Consider the following 24,415-nt stretch of genomic DNA (forward strand, 5'->3'; position numbering starts at 1 on the left):
TTCATGGGATGCAGCACAAAGGACTCAAAGGAAAAGAGAAGTCTATGTGTTATTGATATGCCTTTAATGATAAGTATTAACATACTGGAAATTATTAACCATTGGGAATCTTTCAGGATATATCTAAAACTGGGGCACTAAAAGGTAAGACAGGAAAATTATATTTTCAAATAACTAATTTATTCAGTGCAAAATAAGTGCAAAAATTACATTTAGAGATATAGGTCAAGTTAGAGAAAGCCCTTTTAAACAGGGATAATTAATATGGATTCTATCAGAACAATAAAAACTGCAAGGACATCAACAGAATTCAACACAGAGCTCTCCTTTTATTGTTTCTGCCTTTGATTTGGTTTCAAAAGCTGCTTGGCCACAACTGAGAAAAATCCAAAGCTTACAATTTAGGGGATAAATGAAACATTTTAAAAAATTAAAAGACATTAGGACTAAAAAGAAGGGAAGAAAACCAGAAGAACACAAGTACTTTCAAAACCACAGAATCTACCTCTACATTAGCCAACTGGAAGGACTCACCAACTTCTCTTTGCTTTCCTGTGGCTGTCAGGGAGCTCATCAGTCCAAAACAATGCATTTTTTAATTTTTCTGAAATCTGTGTGATGGACCATTAGGCAGCTCAGTAACAGATCATGTGTGCTGTATCATCCAAAGCTGGATTTTCCTCTCTTCATGTACAAACCCCCAGACATCTCTGGAAGGTTTGTGCTGTTCCAAAGCAGCATGAGAGGATCACTGCATGTTCGACACCAGTGACAAGTGCTGCACCTGCCCTGCCACAAGCTCTGATCCACATTCCACACCACTCTGACTCCCACTCTGAGTACTTTTGGTCCCTGGCCTCATTACCTCACACTTGCCTACGATAAACTGCTTAAACCACTTACCTGCCTGTAATCCTGATAAATCCAAATCATTTTGAATGAGTTTGTTTTGTTCCTCTGCCCCTCCAACTTCCTCAGCCTTATTTTATGTCATCAGCATATTTCAGGCACTTTTGAAATTACACTCTGCTTGAGGTCACTGCACTCATTTTAATTCCAACCCCCCAGCACATCAGTGCTTTAACTCCCTTCTGATTTATTTATACAGTTTATTATCAGAGCCCAATTCAATCAATAAAAGCTGGAATTCAAACACATGCACATGTTTGAATTATGCATACAAACACTCATCAGGGGACACAAGACAACTGCTATGGTCTGGATGATTCCTTTAACATATGGCAGCTCATAGGTAAGGGGGCTCATAAGCCATGAATTTTTATACCTTGACTTCTGCTTGACCCCAGTGGCTGTTCAGCTACTGGAAACCAAATGAATTGAAATAGCATCAGAAATTCCATGGAAGAGGCTTGGCCAAGGGATCTCTGCATTTCTTATCCAAAGCCACTAGAACCATATTTATGTGCTTTCTGAGCTGACAGTTCCTTTATTAGCTCCTGTACACACAGGAATTCCAAAAAAACACCAGCAACCCACACCAGACAGTCATGTCAAGCAAATGCTGCAAACAGAACAGTGTACAGGGAACTGGAACTTAAAGGGAAACCAAAGCACAAACCTCAATTGCAGCCTGGCTTAGGCATCAAACCAACCTAAACAGGCTGCTGGAAGCAGAGTAGGAAATTAATAACTTTTGGCTCCCCTCTGCAAACCACCATCCTCCCAAAACCTTACTGGTCAGCAGATCCTCAGGCACAGCTCACTGCTGGCTTCTGCTTGCCTTTGAACACGGTGGTTACAACCCAACAACACTGCAAATTCAGAAAGTGAAGGCAGAGAAAGTGTGTGACTTGGGTTCTGCTGCAGACAGACCACCTTTGGAATTGTGTGTCCCAGCTCATCTGCAGTTCCATTTCTCTCAGTCCTTTGCCACCTCCTCACTGCTCTTCCCTCTCCCTACCATGAATCCTTAGCAGCCATCATCACCCTCCCTGCTAATCACTCTTCTGAAAAAGCTGTTTCTATTTTTCTTTACTGCTCCAAGCTCTTGTGCCACAGCAGAGCTGGTTTACAGCACATGGAGAGACTGCCTGAGTGCTGGGGAATAAATCACAGCCCCTCTGCCCCTCCTCATGAATTTGACATGACAAAATTCCCTCTCCTGAATCTCCCCTAGCCTAGAGTTATGTGAATTCCAGGAGTCTCTTTGAAATCCTGTTTTAATATTTCACAATTTATGCACAGAGTATTTTGGCTTTTCTGTCAATACATTTCTGCTTGGTAACTCCCAGTTTGAATGCTGATTGTGTTTTGCATAAATTAACTAAATTGCAGCCTTTCTGTTTCATTGGTACTTTTTGTCTGCTTCCATCAGGAACAATGTCAGGGAGATTGCAAGCTGACTACAATTCTCTTTCCTAAGCCAGAGGAAAACATGTAAGAGCCCAATCAGCACCAGTTTCCTGATGTCTGTTGGGCTTTATAAGCTGTATTGTACTCTGGCATTTAAGAATTTCTGTTCATTTGGTTCACTTTAAGAAGTGAATATAACAACTGCCACATGTTCTGAGCCTCTGGTGTCTATTGATAAATATGGAACAGGTGTAACAACAGCTTCTCTTTCTCCTTAAAAATTCCCTGAGCTAAAAAGTTGTTTGTGCAATGCCAAAGCAAGGACAGATCTCTGCTCCCAACTTCCTAAATTCAGCTTCCACAGGGAGATGTGCAGTAGACTACATTTCACAAGTAAGACAAGACCAGCCATGGCGTGAGGCTGCCAAGAATACAAAACTCTGCTCAGGTGCTACCTGAGCCTGGAAGGAGGCTTCCCTTTGAGTACCATGATGCCCACAGGTAGGGGAAGGTCCAGCAATTGATGGCACATTTTAAAGATTATCTTTTACTACACAGCATGAAGAATTCCACTTTCAGCCCTGATCTGACAGCCAACAGTGTTTACACCTGGGACAGATTTCATTAACTAAGAAATGCACTCACATCTCACCATAACAAAAATCAGTTACCAGAAGTTGGTTTATAAAACAGTCACAGGATTTATTGAGATAAATACAAATAGAAAGTTACATAGATTCTTTATTCTGACAAATGAATGACACTTCCAGAGTGTCCCCACCATGTACTGACACAGCTGCCATGTGCTCATCCCACCAGTGAGGCTCAAACCTAAGCAACATGACCAACACACTTTGGATTACAGGTGCTGGATCATTCCCTACAGCATCCCAGCAATATTGCACCAACTACTGTTATTGTCACATTCCTTAGCTAGAAATGCTGAAAAGTGATATTCTTACTGCTGCTGTGAAAGTGGATGGACTACCTAACTTTGCTTCACCTGGCTTTTTAAATATGTATTTTTGCATAATTTAAACAACCCAGAGAACTGCACATGAACACACTCATTGCATACATTTGTCTAGGACAAGACTTAAAGTGCAACCTTTAGTCATGCTGAAATCATTTCTAGTTTCAAACTAAACCAAAAAGATAAACTTGCAGAGGGTAAATCTGGGTAACAGACCTTCACGTTGTCTACAAAAACCCATCCCAGAACTATGCTGGCCCTCATTAGGACATGCAGCTGTGGAGTTGTAACAGGAGGTTTTAAATGCTCAACTGAAATTGCCTCTTTTAAAACCCACCTGAATTTGGGAGCCAGAGAGATACCAAAATATTGTTAAAAAACCAAGAACTCTGTTCAGCCTTTTAGTGAACTTTTATATCTGGTGGCTTACCCTTTACACACATCCTAGTTATAAAATCCTACTGAACACTAACCAAACATGCTCAAACCTATGGAAGCTTGTGTTTTCCAGTGATTATTGCAAGTCAAGGTAGCTATTGGAGTGATCTGACAAACAGCAACCTGGGTTGGGTTAATGTTCAAGGTATTTAGTTTATATACAGGATATTTATTTCAAACATACTTACATATACACACACTTAAAAAAATCTGTTCAGTGCTGAGAAATTTAATGAACTGATAAAAAACAGAAGTGAAACCTTGTCAGAAAGGCCTTAGAAAATCTGAACTGTTAGAAAATACCAGTATAATGCCAGCATTAGAAAAAGATATTAGAACTAGAAAAAAATAACTTGAGGGATCTTTTTGTTAAGAAATTGCAATCATAAAAAGTCTGTACTGAAGAAGCATTTGTTTTAAATTATAAAAAAAACTGTAAAAAAATTAAATGTAGAATGTTGCAGAGTTTACACTGTTTGCTGCACTAGCAGTGGTGTATTTCTGCCTACAACTTCCAAGAGCATTTTGTGATCTTACAAGAAAAGAATTTGTTACAAATACTGTACATATTATAATACATGACTGGTTAACTCATAGAAAAGTGAGCCCTCCCAAAATACAGAACCCAGCTGAGGAACCTACTCACTGTATTGCAGACAAGCCACATTCAAACAAAACCAAAACGGGTATTTCTGTGAAAATCTTCCCCCACGTGAACTATTATTATGGAACACGAAATAAGGACAAGTATTTACACAGGTCTGCTGAGGAGAAAGGACTGCTCTCAGAAAGAAAGTAACTTATCACATGAAACCATTTCTTTAGTGTTTAAGCATTAGTTTTTGAGCAGAACAAAGTTTAATCCATGATTTTAAAAAATACTATTTTTTTTCCTAGGGCCCACATCATTGCAGATTTGGGATCCAAGAAAAGACAGGATCTAGCAGAAGTATAAGCTTTATAATTTTTCTGAGGCTACTCAATTTGACTAACATGATTCTGCTCTTTCTTCCAAGCCCTGTTCCAACAGACAGGGGAATTCCCACTTCCCCTTACATGTCTCACTTAGTGTTTGCCCCAGACCTTGCCACACAACCCACTGAGGCTGCAGAGCAAACTGTGGCACCTCCTTTCCCTGGAACATTTCTGCACTGGGGTTTTGCAGAATTTAGAGCTCCTTTGTTTCTTAGGAAAAGCTGGGCAGGTTAAAAGGTGTTTGTTAAATGAGGTGTGCATGTAAAACAAAGACTCAAGCCTATAACTCTCTGTAACACTCTTGTACAGCTCCAGCTCCTCTTGCAGAGCTGAATCTCTCAACCCAACTGACCTTTGCTGGGGCAGAACAAGGAATTTTCCACTTAGGAAATCTCCAGTCTGCCTGCTCCTGGGAGAGGCAGCAGCAACAAAAATTGACCTGTGAACACCTGTAAGGGCAGTCAGAAATGTTGTAATGACCTCTTAACACTGTAAGGGTATAGCTCAGAAGGAACAAATTAATAGAAACCTCACAATATACAAAGACTCTTGAGCTCTCTGTGCCTTGAAAAATATCACGCATAAAATGACCCATGCTTAATTCTAGCAGTGTAACTACTTAATCATTTTGAGCTTTTTCCACTGATACAGAATTAAGTTCTTCATAATTTTTTGTTACAATTCAAAACTATTCACATATATACACCTTTTTTCAAATAAATGCAATAGGTGGAACAGTAGAAAGATTATACTAAAAGTGAGGAAAGAACAGCTTCAGGAAGGTTTGCTAAAATGAGGTTTTAAGATTTAGCAACCTTTTTAAGCTTATAGCAAACCTATACTAACGGAAATATTTTGTTAAATAAATGAAATGTAAATTCCAATTATGCTGAAACACTGAGTGTAGTGTAAGACTTTACAGACAGTACTGAAGTGCAGGTGAGATCAGAGTTATCACCTCTATTTACAAAGGGAAAACCAAAAGGAAGGAATTACTCACAGGAATTAAACACACCGCTGTAGATGAAACGAGGTCATGAAATGAAAACTGCAACATTTCTCAACACCCCCCTTCCTGCTCAAATAGGTAACAAAACCCATCTTAACTGTCCTCATTACTCACACTAACAGAAACAAGGTGAAAAACCATCCTGCTGTTCAGCCTTGACTGCAGAACAACCCCTTAGTTTTGTTTTTCAATTATTATATTGTCCATGTTATTCTGTTTCAGTTTTATGGTGGCAAAGAAAGACACATCTTGATCTCTGTCAGATTGCAGGGCTAGAATGGTCTCTTCTGCAGCTTCTAGATGAGGATTGCCAACACTTTTAAAATAAGCTGGAATAAGGGGAGAAAAAAGACAATTTTAATAAAAAAAAATGTAATCATATCCAAAGGAATAAATCCTAGGGCATAAATAGTGCAGAAATAGAGAGTGCCAAAATCATCTGGGGCAGCTTATAGTCTTCTTACAGAAACCACAGGAAATTAAGGAAGCTGAGAGAAGGAGAAATATGCTGCTTCTGATTCATCTTATTAGGTAATAAATACTTCTAAGATAAACTCTTTTGGCTGAACCCTGAATAGAAATGTATCAATGAGCAACAGGAAGCCCAGGAAACTGCTGCTGTACAATGCATCCCAAACCCTTCTCCATACTTGATTCTGAAAAAAAGAAAGGAGATTTCTGCGTTTCTGTCAGTGAATAACCAGAGGGCAGCAGACAAACCACGTTTGAGCTGCGCCAGCATCCCCGGCTCGGTGCCGGAGCAGGAGCCGCAGGCGGCGCTCCGCGGGCGCGCACTGCCCCCGTGTGGCGCCGCTCGGCAGCGCTCGGGCCGAGGCGGCAAAGCCACTCGACACACTCGGATCGGGATTGACATCCTAGTTACACTGCGTGGGTCTGTTCCACAGCCCCGCACAGACCGAGCTACAAGAGCTGTGCTGGCAGAGGAGAGCCAGCGTTGCCGAGGTGTTGGATCTTCCCAAGGAAATGAGGCACCACACCTTTCTCCAGCAGGGTCTGCCTCAGAGCCTTGGCCAGCAGGACCCTGACGTTGGGCACGGGATCCGATGCAAGGCTTAGAAGGCTGGGGAGTAAATGTTCAACAAACTGCTCCACAGGCATACACTCCTCTTGTACTACAGCCTACCAAACAAAGACACAACAGAAAAAGCAAGATTTATGTTAAAAATACACTATTTGCCATTCCTTTCATTTCTTTCTACCTTGCCTTTAATTTGGCCTGTTAAAAAAACCTCTGAACAAGAACACCCCACCCTGTGTCTCACCATTTTGAATTTCAGCCAAAGATGAGCCAGGAAGAACAGATTAATTTCTTTCAAGAATGTTTTAGGAAATGCTGCTCTCTTGCCTATCATCACCCTTTTCCCTTTTAACATTCAACCCTTGCTCCTCACTGCTACCCAAGTAAGGATTTTTGTTTGGAGGGGGTGAGTGGGGGCAATAAAGAGGGAAATAATTCCTGGCATCCAGCACTCACTGGTGGTGTGAAGAGCTCTTGTTATCCTTTAGCCTAGCGTGGCCAAGGATTAAACAAATGTATGTCTATTTGGGATTAATTCTTGGCTTTGCCACTGGGATACCAGATAGTCCAAGGATCAGCTGTGGCAGCTGGAAGCACAGACCCAGACGGGGACAGAGCCTGGGTGGGACAGCCAGATGCCAGCACTGAGACCACACCGACTCCAACCAAACCAAAATGACCAAAAACATAGTGAGTCCAAATTTCAGTTCTGCCCACATTGCTGCAAAGCCCCAAATTTAGTGTGCACAGAAACAGAGGGAACATTCCAACCTGACAAATGAAGGCAAAGGCTTGTCTCCCAACCCACTTGGAGCAGTGGCGAAACCGCACTACGAGCTCGTTGATGAAATTTAATCCCAGGGCATTGGCACTGTTTGCATAGAACTTCTGTAGGATGGCTACAACCTGTGAGCCAAAGGAATGGAAAAGGAGGGGAATAATAAGAAGAAATGAAACTTCAGCTGCAAGCCTTAGACTTAAAAAGGCATCATTTCACTTGAATTCTACAAGGGCACTGTATCCAATGTAGTCAGCTGAGCTTCTAGGCTTCACAACAAATTAAATCAACTCGGAGGAAAGATCAGTAGCAGTTGTTCTGTGTTTTTTTGTGTTTTCTTTCCCCCCAGAACTGGGGGAAGGTTTTCCAAATTACATATACTGGCTTTCATTCACTTCAAATGATTTCTCATTCACATATAACCACAGAAAAAAATTTCAATATCTGTGGCAGTATGACAACTTAAAGTATTTTATAAACTTTCCATTTCATTTTTTCCATGTTGATTCCTATGCTTATTAAAACATCCCTAGTCACTCTACTTGTCTGAAAAAAACAGTGATTTCAGGTACCCTCTCCAGGGCCATTTTCCTGCTCTCCTGCCAGGAAGTGAACTAAATCCCCTACCAGTTTGAAGGAGATCCACCGAACTTCTGAAACTTTATCGGAGCACAGAGTTAGTGCAATGTGCCTTAAGTAGTCATAGACATCATTGGGATTGTAGAGCTCCAGGATCAGGATCAGCTGCCTGGAACACAAAGGAAATCATTAACTGTACACCAAGTGCAGCACCAGCCTGCTGCCATTCACCAGCTCTTACAGGTGGGGAAAGAGCAGCAAAGCACCAGGGTTACTACAGAGCCCTTGAGCAGTTTGTTCTTCTCTTCACTTGTCAGAGGCTTTAATACATCAGGGAGGCCAAGAGAAACTGTGATCCAAACTACATGTATCAATGCATCAACATTATCCAAAAGAATAACCAAAAGCTACAAACAGAAGCATGAGAAGCTTTTTTCAGCTTCAAACCAATGCCCTGTACATTCTCACAAAGCAAAAACTGAATGTTTACCTCATTTCAGAAAATAATTCTTATGTCAAAGCCACACTCACTCCAGCCACAGAACCAGCAGGCACACAGAAGCCAGGCAGTGGCAGCTCCCCACCTGGGCTCAAGGAGCTGCTGTGTAATTTCTGTAGCACTGTGAGTTTGTTGTGTCAAACTACAAAGGGAGAGAGAATCCTCCACAGCCCAAACACAGCAACACAATGAACACAAAGGGCAGACTTCATCTGCAAACTATGGCTACAATGGTGCTTCAAATATCAAAAGGGCTTGTAGAAAAAGAACTGTGGGATGTTAATCTACCTTTTTTATAAACCCAGTCTTATAGAAGTACCAAATGAATAAAATTACTTTTTAAGAGCTGGTTTTTCTTTCCTACACATTAAAAAAATTACTTTTTAATATGTGTTTCACTAATTTTTGCAAGGGAGTCTTGAACTGATAAATTCTCACTAAATAGTATCTAACAGATTGTCATGTTTCATCAGCTGCAAGTGAACCAGATCTCCATTTTAGTAAAATCACAGGCATATAAGTTTCACACATTATAACACAACTTGTGAAAAATAAAAAACCCACAAAACCCCAAACACTGTTGACTCCCCCAAGACAACCCTAACAGCCAGTGGCTTTTTCCTTCCTAAAGAATAGTTGTGAACTTTTAGCTTCTAATCAAGATATGCCAACTTCTGAATGTAATTACTTATTTCCAAGTTAGTAATACAGGTTAAAAATCAGAAGTTAACAAAATTACATACTCTGCCAGCTCGTAACGAAACCTCCAGTTCCTGCTGTTATCAGTCACCACAAATTCTTGCAGCTGGTAAAGATACTCTCGCCTTTTGTCTGCATGAAGTAGCTAAAGGAAAAACATTACTGGTATAAAACTGATAAAACTTCAAACTTGCAGTTCTCTGGTGTGTCACTACTCACACCTATGTGCATTTTCCTACTTGAAAGCAAGTGACCAATGACAAGGTGCTTCCTAAAACTGTGCACAATCAGCTGAGTGACTGGAGACACACAAGTGACATCCACAGTACAAGATGCCATCCCTTTAGCAACACCCAAAGCACCATCTCTGGGCATGAGAATGAGTAACCAAAAGCTGAGGATCTGTGTGTATTCCACAGCAGCCCACCAGGATCTGCTCTCTTCTCTCCCAGCCCCAAACACAAATTGCTACTAGGCTAACTTTCCCAGTTTACAACAGCCAGCAGCATTTACAATCACATTTAAAAGGGTTTACAGCTTGGTATTTTGTTGGGATATGAGAGAAAAGAGAAGTGAAGCACATTAAAAGAAGGTATAGAGGCACACACACAAAATGGTAGCATTGGAAAAAAACTAAACATTAATTAGATACTGAGACATGCACAACTCATTCAAAACTCTTCATATAATGGAGTCAGGAAAAAAAATTATGTTGAGAAATTTATTACATTTTCCTACCTTCAGAAAGTCATACAGATGTTTGAGGACACCAATACGCACTTCATCCAGATCTTTCAAGAAGCCATTGAAAATGGGCACCAGGTCAGCAGCTGTTAGCTGATCCCCCAGGATCACTGCCAGCTCGTGGATGGAGAAGGCCAGAGTGCGCCGCACCTTCCACTGCAAACAGCCAGCAAGGGAACTGCATCAGGCACCAAGACTAAAATAAACAAGCTTTTCAACTCCCCCCATGAGGATAGACACAGCAGGACAAACAGGGCTAGTAGAAAGTGTTAATCATATTTATGAAGTCAGATATAAATCTGGAATTTTATATTTTTTGTGCATGTTTATTCCTCTATGTGAAATTTCGTGATCTTATAACTACAGTACAAACTGAAGAAAAAAACACCTCCTTAATTTGTAACAAAACTTTTTTCTTACCTGTACATCTGAAGCCAATGTCTCATAGGTGTCCTTGAGGCAGTGCCAGTTCTGCCTGCCCAGAGTCAGGGCCACCCCAGGCAGGCTGTAAGCACAGTGCTTGGCAATCTCAGTGTCAACAGTCTGGGCCCGAGCAGGGTCAGTCATGGACAGGTACTGGTCCAGCAAAGGCTGAGGGATGATGTCCTACAGACAGACACACTTCAATTTAAGGGCAGAAAGAAAATACAGCTGCTGTGCTATAGCTCTACAGCACCAAAACACAAGAGACAAGACACCCCTTATGTGTGTTACCCTCACCAAGGATACATGACTCCAGTGGTCCTCTCATTAGGTCAGTGCAGCAATAAACAGTCATTATCAACTCCTTGCATCAAGCAAGCTGAAAATTCCTGCTCTGCTGATGCCAAACAGTAAATCAGTGACAGAACAGGACAGTCAGTGCCCATCTTGGTTGCACAGGTTGCCTCTAAGGCACCAAAAAAAGGAAACTGAATGTTTCTAACTCTCATTTAAAACAGGGCTCTCCTTGAATTCTGGAGCATTCCTTCACATTCTGCAACTGATCCATTGCAGAAGGGATCACTGCACTAATGGTAAGAGGAACTGTATCCAGTACTCTGCTAAATGCATTAGATGCCATTTTAATCACCTGTAATTTTGACTTGTCATCTTCAAATGGTGGATTATTTTCTTGCTCTTTCCTCGAAAATACACTGGTTCCTCTGTGTTGTTCCTCTGAGTCCTGTAAAAGGAGGTAGTGAAATGATGGAGACTTGGTGCTGTTTGGGCTATTTCAAAGCATCTCAGGGCAGAACAATGGAGCTCAGATTCAGAACAGCCCTGCACAGGCAGAGCCTTGCACAAGCAGAGCCTTGTTGAGTGTGTTTATGCAAGTACAAAAAGACAACAGTTACACACTGGGGCAAACAGACTGTAGCAGCAACAAGGGCAGCAGTAGTTAAAATTTACTTCTAAAGAAAGCAATCTAACATCACAAACCCAACATTCATACACATTTTGGATTATTACTTTTAAATAGTTTTTATTCTTGAAATAAAAAAATTATATTCAACAGAACTTCATCAGAAAAAAAAGTACAAGACTACTGCAAAACTTTAACTCCTGGGTCATTTGAGTGCAAACAGAAATAATAACCCTTAATGGCTTTTCTTTCTTTGATTAGAGTAAATAGAATATGATAGCTGTGGTCTAGTAATGTTCAAAGGCTCTGGATCAAAAGTGGATCAATTATGCCAGGGACTACACAACCCCACACAGCTCAGACAGAGCACAATGTGTACTCACCATGCTTTTCAGCACACTGGTATTTGACTGGTCACTGATGTCATCCTGAGAGGCAGGGGATGAAACAGTGTCCCCCTGCACCTGGTTGCAGGCAGCATCTGAAATAGCTGTTTCATCCAAAATCATTTTGTTCTGAAGATTGTCACTGCTTTCTTCCATTTTTTTGGTCTCACAGTCACCAACAGAATCAAACTGAGCAGCTCTGAGAGCAGCAGACAACACTTGGACCTGAGCTGTATAAAGCAGAAGATGGTTATTTAGTCTCCTTTTTGCATTTAAGGGCATTAAACTTGTCATTAACTCATCTGAAATGATAAAAGGTAACCCAGTATGAGCTGCACAGAAATGCTCTATCAAACATTTCCTCTTGGAAAGAAAAGGACTTTTACTGCAGAGCACTCAAGAGACTTGGTGAAACAAGAAACTGAGCTGACTATGGATGACAAGGGAGATTTGGTCCATGAAACAGTTCCCAGTATCAGGCCAATATCTTTCCAATGCTTTCAAAGGGCCTGTCTCAGGTGGTTAAGAACTTGAAATTAGGGCCACTCTCAGTCAGCCAATATTAGATGAATTCAACTTGTAACAGGTAGCAACTGTCATTAAACCCATAGTACCTACAACACTCAAAACCTGTTAAAACTGTCTTTAACAAGCTGTTTTCCCTTTTGTAGTTTGACCAATTTATTTTTCATGCAAACAGAAGCCAGGAACATTTCCCCAGCTGTTCTAGAAATAACTCAGGTTTTGTGAAAAAAGCTGTTGTATAACCTCCTACTATAAAATACTACTCAAGGTAGGTTCACCACCCTATGGATACCAAGCCAATTAAACCACAGTCAAGTGTTTTGTAAAGGCCAGAAAACCTGCTCAGAGAAAACACAATTTTACTGTCACAGTCTCACCTTGAACATCTGGATCATCAATATGCTCCTGTAAGCTTTCTAGAACCTTTTTTATTTCACTGCTAGCAACACAGTTATTGCATGGCACAGAGCAGGCATCGTTGTGCTTCTCAGCCTTGAACTGCAGCAGTTCCAGGTCCTGACTTATGTCGGGCAGAGGAGGGCGCCAGTACAGGAATGTGTTAAACACGTCCTCGGCACACGGCAGCCCCGAGCTCAGCCCTGGAAAACTGCTCTCCTTCGTGGCTTCAGTGCCACCAGCAGCAGTTCTGTCACCCTGACACAAGCGAGGCACATCTCCAGGGCTGGCACAACAATCTGAACTTTCTTCCCGTGGATTTTTATTTAGGTCCTCAGAGAGCTTTGTATGAAGTCCTGTTGAAGTCTCCTCAGTTGATGATTCTGGTTTGATTTCCATTGGCTGTTCCGGGCTGGAAACAGTTATTGAAAGTAAACTAAGTACTCTGTAACAAGAGGTTTTCAGTGAAATACTTCATAGAGACACCAGTAACAATAGAAGCTTTTCTCTAAAGAAAATTTGTATTACTTCTATGCTTTACTTCATCAGTTTACCCTCCTGTGAAGCCCAAGTGAATTTTTCAATGTGGTTACACTGAAATGTGTGATCTCTTTCTCCAGACCTTTTCTGGAACTGTATTCTCAAATGGAGATTTTTAACCTTGACAAGCAACAAAAGCAATTGCCTTCCTTTTAACCCCTTCCACTACACCACACCTTTCCCAGGATTTACCTGGGCAACACAGCATTTGCACTGGAAGACATCACAGTGATATTGTTGCTTGGCTGACAGGAATTGGAATTTCCATCTTGAGCTGATGGTCGGATACTCAGCGTCCCATCCTCTCGAATGTAAAGACCAGCACTTGAAGGGTTTGCAAAGGTAGAAATAAATGGGCCAAGAGACTGAAAAGCAGCCTGACGAACCTGTGGTGATGTAAGAGCAACAGTCAGGCTTCATGCAACTCTCACAGAGTTAAAAAAAATCTATATTTGGTGCCATTTTCAGCAAGAACCAATTGGTTCTTAATATAAGAGCTTCATTTAATACCAAATATAACCAATTACCAAATAAATGCCCCTTAAGCAAAGGGTGATACACCTAATCATTGTATAGAAACCTTTTGGAAATTATAAATTTGAAGGACATCTGTTTACTTCAACTCATCTATTTAACACAAGTAACCTTTTCTCAGAAGAGAAAAGCTGTTGAGAGAGGAAACATAAGACTATCTCATTAGAGAGTAGTTTTTAGCACATTAAGCTCTGATCTCTGAAATGCACTTCGGAGCATTGCTAAACTCACCCATTATTTGTTTAGGATCTGCCTGGGAAGATGCATGGATTGCAGAGTGAGTTACTCACCCATCTGCAGGTGTCACTGATCAGGCTGATGAACAGTGGGGACAGTTTGCTCCTGCGAACCTCGGGGGAAGTGGTGTAAGACACTGCCATAAAGCACTCAGCACAGGCCTTCCTCATTCCCCACACACTGTCAGAACACAGCTCAAAGAACTTGGGAATCTGCCAAAAATCAGCCAATCCAAAACCAATTAAAGGCTAAACAAAGACTGCAGCAATATCAAAGTATTTGTTTAAAAACTGGAGACAATGACAACTCAATTGAGACTAAAGTAAAGAACAGAAGAAACAGGGACAAGTTAAATGCATACACTAGTTAAAGGAATTGGAAAAAACCCATCTGTCTCTCACTCCATTCAGAATGGAGTGTGTAAAACTATTTGCAATAAAAAGAATAGAAAGAATTATTAATGGCCTATTTTCCCTGAAATCATAATTGAATTGATGATCTTCTAGTTCAGGGAAAAATAAAAGTGGTAATTCTAAAGTGTGCATATATACATAAATACATTTTAAACATGTTTTGCAAAGCAAGAACTTTGCATTTCTCTTCACTCCCAGTTTTGCTGTGTAATTGCCACCAAGGCCTTACCCAAATTAATTTTAAAAATGCATGCACACTGATTAATTTATAGAGAAGACAATAAAGGAACTCATTATTAAACTTTCTGAACTGAGAAATACAAGCCTTACAAATTGATTTGGTTTTTACATACCAGCAGTCTTTCAGTGGCTTCTTGCCCAACTGCATTACAAATGTCACCAAAATTAGCTGCACAAATCTAAGAAATAAGAAGTCATTAATAACACTGTGTCTCTTTCAAGGGCATTAGTTTGATTATCAACTCCACCATGCATTATTTATCCCATCAAACAACTGCACATGTTTTGACTCTTCCAATTTCAGCCCTGTAACTGCATCATGCAATATTAACTCATCCAAACAAAGACTCATTGGAGCAAGTGTCCATACACCACATGTCTCTGGGATCAATAGTAATAAAGGTTTCTGCACGAGGAGCATCATCTGCTCCAGTAACCACCAGAAGGGACAATAAGCCCACATGAAAGTTTAAATCACTTTGAGCAGCAGCTGTCAAACCCAAAGCAGGCCAGAACATGATACCAGGGTCAGGACTTAGGTGTACTGACAGCACTACTCTGGCTCAAGGTGGCTTAAGTGCTTTGCTGAAGCAAAGTTTAATCAAGGTCTCAAGTTCATGCCATTTACAGGCCATTACAGAAGATCTAATTAAGGCAAAAGGGACATCCCCTCATGCTGGAAAAAGATGTTGGCAAAATCTATCATTTAAGATAGAACTGTGTTAATACATGTTTTAGTCACTCTCTGTGCTTATTTAGAAGGCAATAAAAGCAGCTCAAATTCCAGTAAGTGCAGCTTATGTTGCAGACCAAGCTGAAGCTCAGCATGACCCTTAAGTCTACTCAAATATTTTAATGCTTCTTATGCTACAAGTTTCCTTTTGTACTCAAACATGAATTAAAGTAAGTCTTACACTTTGGGGATTTCTCCTTTCAATAATAACAGTTTTTTTTAAGAAAGGATGTCTCAAATGTCTATTACGTCTGAATTTTGAAATAAGATGCTAGAAATTTTAAGAGTTGCTTCCATCCTGTAACCAGCATAGCAGTGTCAGAACAAAGGCCATGCAAAATTATTAAATGTGAAAGATCAGTTAACTACTGGACCCAACTTAGTGGCCAAAGTCTATTATGTGTCTCTTTACTGAACCACAGAAACTGGAACCATGTCAATTAATCAGAACTTCTCTTCCAGATGCTTTAAAAGTTCATCAGCTAAAGTTGGGACTAAATTATGCAGGAAGGCATTTGAACAGCAGTGCACAAATTCATTTTTAGGTGGTTTAGGGTTGGACACACACCAACCTTTCGGACTTGAAACAACTTCCCATCACTGCAGAGTTCACAGAAACGAGGAAGCAGCATGTGCTCAACTGTTGTTCTGCTCAGCATAGAAGCTATTTTACAGATTATCTGAAAATCAGGAAAGGAATATGTGTAAGGAGAAGAAAATTATAAAGCTTGTAAGCACATCCATATATTCCTCCTAAAAATCACCTCAGAGAGCAAGACAGTGATTACAGTCAAATAGATAACACTGCTACACATTATTTGGATTTCCATACACCTGTTTTATGTAAAGCACAAATACAGCTTTACTTTATGCCAGAGCATAACATTCCTACATTTAATTCCTTGGTTTTTCTATCTGGTTAAGTAGACTTTTATTAATAGATTTGTTTTCAAGGTGTTTGCAATGTGGCAAACACTGGCATTTTGTATGGAGAAGACAAAAGTTCCATTGCACTAAGGACCTTACAAAAACCACACTCTAAGCATATCAGAATTATCCCAAGCTTCAGCAATGCAAGTAAGACATTGGGCTTTAACAGTTCACATACTTAAAAACATGCACAGTCGCAGCTCTGTAGGCTCAGATACCACAATAAAATATAAGTTTGCCATACAACAGGAGACAAAAGAAGGGAGTGCAAGAAAAACAAGTTGTTTATGTGAACCAATGCACACTTTACAGGAATTTTAGGAGTTAACAGTGTGTAATTAAAGGAAGTTAGAAATGTGCACATTAATTCAGCTTTCCCTGAGGAACCATCAACACAACTACCAACACAAACCATGTTTCTGCTGTGAAAATCACATGCTTTGGGCTGGATGTTTCCTTTCAGCTCCCACTTTCGGGGAGAAGTTGCTCTAATTCTTGTATTTGCAAGAGGAGAAAGCAAGGGGCTCTCATGCACCAGGAGTTTAATGCTTACACAAACATCATCAGATTACAGTCCTCATCTTTCTGTTTTTATTTTTCAAAAAATATTGAAGTTTCTACCTTCACAAAAAATAAGCTTTATTCCTTTCTAGGAATAAATGCTTGCCTTTGTAATGGAAGAGACCATTCAAGGACTTTCCTACAAATTTTCAAACTTTTAAAAGGCATCTGGTGCTCAGATGTCATCCTGGAAAATTGCCTAAGCAATTCCCAACTCCCAAACAAGGAAGAGGAAAATCTAGCTGGTAAAATATTTTACAGGTCAAGTGTCAGATATCCATGCTGAAATGTAATTACACACCAGCACTTTTCTGTGGAGTCAACTGATTTCTTGAAAGTCACCAGGCAATGTTTTTTTCAAAGCACTTCAGAACTGAGATCAGGTCATATTTCTACAACATTACTGTGAAACCTGGCAAAGCAAATGTAAAGAACACTCTGGGGAATGCAACAATCCTAACAAGAATTTTGAAAAAAGGTTGCCAAGGACTAGTTGTACTTTAAAGCCATTCAGCTAGTATTTTCACATAATTTAGCATCCTGAAGTATAAAGATGTCTCCTTTTAAATGTGATATTTTCAAAAATTCAGAATAAAAATTAAAGACTTGTTTTGTTAAAATAAAAATCCAAACACCTTAATGAATAAACACAAGAAGTTTGATTGCTTATTTTATTTAATGTCAGCACTATTCCTGGACCTCAACTTAATCACCACTATAAATTAATGTTATCAACTTACATTGACAGCTTCCACCTTGTACTCATCATCACTGTCAGGAGCAGAGAGGTCCAGCAGAATTGGACACACCTTATTTTCAATGTCACTCTGAGCCACAAGGTCTTGTTCCAGCAGTATCAGCAGTGCTTCCTGGCCTGCCTTTCTGACCTATGAACAAACACACAAAACCAGTTTGTCACTATAAAAACAGCATTTACAGATACAAGAACTACAAAACCCTCTATCCTTTGAATAGACACACAGGTATAAGCTTAAAAAAAAAAAAAACCAAACCCAGAAATAAAGTCTTAGTTTTTTTATCATAAGGAATTTGTAATAAATACTGAATTTTAATATAATCATTAGATGATATTTCATCACATTCTGAAAATAAGACAAGAGATGAAGTAGAAGACAGGATTTGCAAGTCATGAGTCCTGTGACAGATTCTGTCCGTGTGCAATCAGTCAAATCAAAGGGAAGTGTTAAAAACAAGAAACAAGCAAACAAAAAAAAAAGAAAAAAAAACAAAAAAAAACCAACAACAAAAAAATCAGACCTCCCTGGAGCAATGTGCTGAAACCAATAAACAGAGCACTACATAAAAGCGAGATATCTAACAAAGTGCAATTTCCTCTTATCTCCTGCTCATGCCTTAAATTCACTGAACCACACAGAATTTTCCAAGGATTCAACTCCTGTTGTCAGTTTTTCCTACCTGATTGTTGACATCTGTGAGGTACCTCACTACTATGGGCATAAGGTATTCAAAAAATGCTGTTGGGAATTTTGGTCGACTTTCTTGTAGAAAAATGGCAATAGGAGGTATCTGCTCCATCAGCTCTGTGCGAACAGTTGGCTCTGGAAATAAAAGTCCAATTACATTAGTAAATATGAAATGAAATCAGGTACCTTAAGAAAAAAAAGTGGCATTTTTCTTTATGTTTTCACAACAAAAAAACAATTAAAATAACCAAAACATAGAAATTGCAGCACTGATATTGCCTGTTCTTAAAGGAAAGCTGAATAAAACAGAATAGCCTTCCATTTATCTTCACAGTTCAAAGACTTGGGATCAGTTCCCAAATCAATCTTATGAGATCACAAGCTGGAAAATCCAGTCACCATTAATGTATGTACAAGGACTATTAAAACACACAACTCATCTGTGCCACTTACACCAGATACAACAAATCAAATTTAACAAATTTCTTGAAAAATGTTGCTTCAGGCTCTATACTAAGAATAGGCCTTTCATTTAACATTTACCATACAAAATATTTCAAAAACAGAGATAAAAATGAATCTGTTTTCATTGACAGATCTTCCTGCTGGATGATTCAACTTCCTTAGCTCATTCATTGCCTTCTCAAAATCGGAAGTCAGTGCTTCCTATGTTGCAATTTACGTAAAACAACTTACATAAATTAAAAAACAAACAAAAGCAAACTTTCAAACCTGCATCTTCAGAGAGCCTGACCACTATTTCCATTACAGTCAGAAAGTCTTCTTCATTGTTACTGAAATCTCGAAAGACATCCAGAAGACCCCTGGCAATAATTTGCCTGTGGAGTGAACACAATAATTGCCTTGATATCCAGCCACTGACACTTAGATGGGATGCAAGGGGAACTTACCAAATGTAAATGGCACCATAAAACAGATCAAGCTCTTGTCTGAACATTCTACACATCAACAAAACAAAGATGGAATGGAGAGATCTTATTTAGATAACCAAGAATTAAAATCTCTTTTCATGGAAGCATTTTACAAGTTATTCAAATAGAAAAAAACATCAGGCATGTGTTTGGGAGGATAATGAAACATGCACAGTGCACTCAGACTCAGGTACCACAAAGAGTGCCTGCTGTGCCCTTACCTGTTAAATACATTATCACTGAAGGCATATTTCTCTAGACGAGCCAGTGGAGTTAAGTTATCCTGCCCAGGAATATCCAAGAATGCTGTTATCCTCATGCTATCACAGTCTGGTCCATAATCTTCAAAGCCAACTTGAAAGACATGAAAAGTAACCAAAAAAGTTTAAAAGAAAAGTAATTGCACTTCACTGGAAACAGCTTATAAAGCCATCTTAAATTGTATCTAATGAGGTTGAGTACAACACTTGCATATAGATTTGTAAATTCAAGCTTTAAAACTTAACTGTCAAAATCCTTGGCTTTAAACACGCTTTACTTTGCCCTTTCAGTGGAGGATCCACACGCCCTGAGTTAAGAGGGCTCTGCTGACACAATTGCACATCACAAACTGATCCACACTTTCAAAAGGGAAGTAAGTCCCATTAGAAGAAACTGTAACTTTAGCAATCATAGCAAATTTAAACTGTATTACTTTAAATTAGGAAATCCTTACGCCTGTTTCAAAGTTCCCAAAGTACATTTTTCTCGTTGTAGTTACTAGTACCTAAATCAAACAGGCAACTTTGGGAAAAACTCCAGCTTCAGTACTTGTGAAAGATGCTGGGAGTTCCCTACCTGCACTTATCAACTATGGACTTTGCTGTGTGAACCCACTCCTCTCTGAATCTTTTCTGTATTCAGAGCTTCAGATTTTTATCCAAATAGTTCATCAACTGTCACAATTTGCCTTACTAAGTCAATAGTCACCATAACAGACCGCAGGTATGACTGTGAAAAGGAAAGGGAATGGGAGAACTTTGTTGCCAAACTTATTTCACTCCTTTACCCCTGCAACCAAGTGAAATAATGTTCCTGCAATACAAATCTTTCCCATTAACAAATCTTATTTAAGCACTGGATATAGGAACTCCACAGAAGGAGTTGAACTGGAGTAGTTAATATTGCTGCTCTGGGTTTACAACTGTCCCCAGCACTCCTAGAGCCAGGCACACTTCTTTCACACAAATAGAGCAACTGGGATCATACTTAAGTAAATGCAAATTCTGCCAATACAGCTTCTCACATGCATGGATATCTCACAAACCAGCACATGTGCTGACAGTGACAACCACTGAAGACAACAAGCCACTACTTTGGTCTAAACTCCATTAATACCCATTATAAATCACTTTATATATTAAAAAAGCCTCTTTTCCAAGCCTCAGATTTTTTCAGCATTTCCTACATAAAACTCTGTGTTTTAATTATTCAGCAGAAGTCACAGCACTCTCAGTGAAAAAGGAAATAATCTGAACACACTTGGAGAAAAATGCTATACCTGGGTCTTCAGGGGGAAAAAAGCAGATTGGTTTAAGGTCACCAAGGAACCCAGGTGAGTTAATATACTACAGAAGTTCCAGATTCTGCTGTTCTTGCAGAAAATGTGCTCAATAAGCTCAGTAGATGTCAAACAAAACAAAACAAAACTGTGGGATTAGAGTCAATGTTGACATTTCAAATATGCACACAGATACTACAATTGAACCCACAGCCACACAATAGGAAACAGATGCTAATTATTCCCAGCTTTTTAGAATGATGACATATTGCACTGACACCCTTATTTCCCCTCCACTGGTCATTATTATTTCACATGGCTGCTTCTTACAGAAGGGTCTGTTGGGTTCAAAACATTTATCTGCACAAGTGTAAATAATTTACAGAGCCCAGGTCTGTCTGAGCTCAATCTGCTCCAGGACTTCCCCTCAGTCAAAGCATCTGAAGAGGGAATATCCAGATTTGCTGCTTCAGAAGAAACTTCCTGTATCCCTGACAGCTCAGGGGAAGTGACACAGTATCTGTAGGATTGCAGATTTCCCTTCTGAGGTTGCGACGAACTCTCCATACCCAAACACTGGCCATCCTTATGTTCTATGCAATTACAGTATATATATTTGAAATTCCACACAGAACAGACACTCAGTAGCTGATTTTTGAGGTTTGTCACAAAGAAAGACTGATTAGAATCAATATACTTGTCATTAGCTTCACCTAGTTCCCACCTGTCTCCAATTAGAAACACTTTAACAATTAAAGCTATTTACTTTACACAGTTCAGAATTCCTACAAACTCAAATGACAACAGAATAAATCCCAAAACTTTAACTACAATACCACACCTGGGACTAATTTTGTAAACATGATGTACATGTTTAATTTCACTGCATGAAGTAGCCCCATTATTCATCTAAAGTACTTAAGCACAGACCAGTGCTTCCAAGAGCAGAGAGAAAACAGAGCACCATTAGTTATGCTCAGGACTGAGAGTTAAATACCTGAAATTTTTTCCACACACTCTCACTACACATAACTAAGGAATAATCATGGCAGAATCCATTTTGTCTTCCCTCAAGAAATCTAGTTTTCTTTTTCCATAAAATAGGACACCAGGGGTACTCAAGTTTCAGAATACACCAAATACTATGAAGTAAATCCCAAATACTGAACTGGTATTTCTTATCTTCTCTCTTGCTCTTTCACAGGTACATCTAATATTCTGTATTTTTCCCTCTAACTAGATCAAACAAGTGAGCTTGAAATCTATTCACCTAAAAACAGAAATAAATGTGACAGTATTCACAGCTGAACTTGAGTTCACTGAGCTCAAAAGCTGCTCAGAGGTGTGAGAACTCAGGGTCACAGGGCCTAGTGTAGCAATTCAAGGTCATCACCCAGTGTCACTATTCACATTTCACAGCACAAACCAGTAAATACCAGCACCCAGCACAACAGTTTAATCAGCTCAAAAAGGTAATTTTCCCTCCTGATGTTTGTAGAAGGAAAAACACATTCTTTAAATACTTTCTTACTAATTGCACAAAAGGCATAAATCAGCTAATTATTTCTTCCAGCTGACCCATTATCTTATGAAAAAAGTTTTAAGCTGCACTTGAATTTAGCTGGATTTCACTACAGCTTTTTCCCACATTCAACACGACTTATCTTCAGTGTGCATGACACTATTTTACCAATATACCTAATAAGTAAGAATCCAGTTCCAGTGATTTATTTCACTGAACTTTCCTAAAACACATCCTGAACTCTTTGCCAGCCTAATCTCTGGATTAGCACAACAGTATCTGTCATGGGACACCTGAAGGACACCTGAACTCTGCTAAAACAGAGAACTTTTGATTCCATAATTCTAAAGGTATTGTCAAATTAATTAACATAATCAAAGAATATTTTTAAATCACAGAATTAGATATTAATAAAGCTCTAAAAGGTACATTTATTTACCTGCTCATCTTGAAATTGATAACTTCTTTTATGAATTACCACTTACAGCAAAACTGTCTTTATCTGGACATTTTTATTTACTCAAGTTCTGCCTTACAAGCATCAAGCTTCTTAGTCAACTTAGCAGACAAATCTGTTGTAGTCTAAACAGAACAGCAAAGGAGTGAACATTAGTGCAGAACAAACATTTCCAGGGATGGTCCAAGGCCAAAACCCATAAGAAAACTACTATGAAGTTTGCATTTATTTCTGCTTCTCACACTTTACATGCTGCTATCTACTACGGAAAAGAAGAAACCTCAAAGACTGAGAGCAACAACAAACAGAATTCCACAGAACCAGCTCCTCCCACAGAGGCAATGTCCCTGCACATCTTCTAAATGGAAGGCTTTAAATCCCAGTTGTATTCCAACATTTCCCCTGGTGTTCCTGAAGACCACCTTTCTCCTAAATCAGCTTTCTCATGCTCAGCTGGGAAGGTGGGTCCACCTATTTCAAAGGTCTTGTGAGAAACGAATAAAGTTTCTCACAAGAAACAGATACAAGTATCATTTTTCCTTTTTAATAGGAAAGCCAGCCCAGCATCCAACGCGTCAATGAAGCCACCGCACAGAGAGAGCTGATTTCTAAGGCAACAGAAGTTCGTATCGCTGTTAGTCAAAGCTGGATCTCCCGAAATCACAGCGCTCAGAGGGCTGGGTCACGCCTGACAGGAGCCCAGCTGTTCTGGAGCACAGCCCTGGGCTGAAGGAGCTGTGATGGAGCCGTTCCCGGCTCCGAGACCTCGGTACTCAACCCAGACCCGCCGGTTTGTGCGGGGCACACACTGCGATCCTCCCTCCATCCCGAGGTGCACCCACAGCACATCCCGGGATGCAGGAGCAGCGGAACCCGCGTCCTCACAGCCTCTACAGCTTTGGAAAGTCTCACCTCAGCTGAGCAATCCCTGGGTTAATTATCCTCATTCCCACCGACAAGCTCACCCCCCGTGCGCTTCTCACAGGCTCGGGCGCTGCTGGAGCTGCTGTTTACACCGAGCCCGGCGGCCACTGGAGCCAGCGGGGATGGTCCCAACGCCCTGGGAACCTTCACCTGCCAAAACTGCCTCAAAATCCTCCCCTCGCCCTCACCGGGGGGAAAATGCAGAGAGGGGAAGAGGGCGACAGGAGGATCCCGGGGTGGGAGAGCGGGCCTGAACAGGGAGCGGAAAAATAAAAAACAGTTACTCACAATCATCTAAGTCATCCTGCAAATCCACAAAATACAAAGGGATCCCTACAAACAAAAAACAGAAGAGAGATACCAGGGGGTTGGTTTTGGAGGGACGGCGGCAGCCCCGTCTGAGCCGCCCGCCCGCCGGCCCCACTTACCGGCCATCTTGGAATGGACATGGGCGAGGAGGAGGAGCGGGAGGGCACAGGGAGGAGCCGCGGGTGCTTCCTGCCGCCGGGTCAGCCCCGAAACGCCACCGGGTGAAGGAGCAGCGGCTGCCGCGGGTCGAGCGGCCCCTCAGCACCCGAGGGGGACAACAGCGAGCGGGGGGCACGGGCGGGGACTCCGGCGGCCGCCCAAGATGGCGGCGCGCCCGCGCAGCCTGAGGAGGAGCGCGGTGTGCGGGTAACCGGGGCGGGCGGGGGGCGGCCGCCGCGGG

At 40.5% G+C, this 24,415-nt stretch overlaps 1 protein-coding gene across 4 annotated transcripts; it reads right to left on the reverse strand.

Annotated features, from left to right (window-relative positions):
• Positions 1–1,418: 1,418 nt before the first annotated feature.
• LOC130261275 (serine/threonine-protein phosphatase 4 regulatory subunit 1-like) lies at positions 1,419–24,351 on the reverse strand. Of its 4 annotated transcripts, XM_056507332.1 has the most exons (20): positions 24,135–24,201; positions 23,995–24,039; positions 19,485–19,617; positions 19,064–19,170; positions 18,324–18,466; positions 17,627–17,773; positions 15,968–16,075; positions 14,776–14,841; positions 14,063–14,221; positions 13,431–13,624; positions 12,680–13,110; positions 11,775–12,007; positions 11,119–11,211; positions 10,467–10,652; positions 10,041–10,202; positions 9,347–9,447; positions 8,153–8,273; positions 7,519–7,653; positions 6,707–6,848; positions 1,419–6,037 (listed from the first exon to the last, which is right to left on the reverse strand). In XM_056507332.1, exons 1-20 carry the CDS (start codon positions 24,139–24,141, stop codon positions 5,883–5,885), a joined length of 2,868 nt encoding a protein of 955 aa, XP_056363307.1. In that variant the 5' UTR covers positions 24,142–24,201; the 3' UTR covers positions 1,419–5,882. The 4 variants fall into 4 exon arrangements, with proteins under 4 accessions (XP_056363307.1, XP_056363308.1, XP_056363310.1 ...); XM_056507333.1 differs by lacking the exon at positions 23,995–24,039 and having other exon boundaries at positions 24,135–24,351; XM_056507335.1 differs by lacking the exons at positions 23,995–24,039; positions 24,135–24,201 and adding an exon at positions 23,695–23,958.
• Between the last annotated feature and the right edge of the window lie 64 nt (positions 24,352–24,415).

This window comes from Oenanthe melanoleuca, chromosome 20 (genome assembly GCF_029582105.1).
Source record: "Oenanthe melanoleuca isolate GR-GAL-2019-014 chromosome 20, OMel1.0, whole genome shotgun sequence".
Classification (NCBI taxonomy): Eukaryota; Metazoa; Chordata; class Aves; order Passeriformes; family Muscicapidae; genus Oenanthe; species Oenanthe melanoleuca.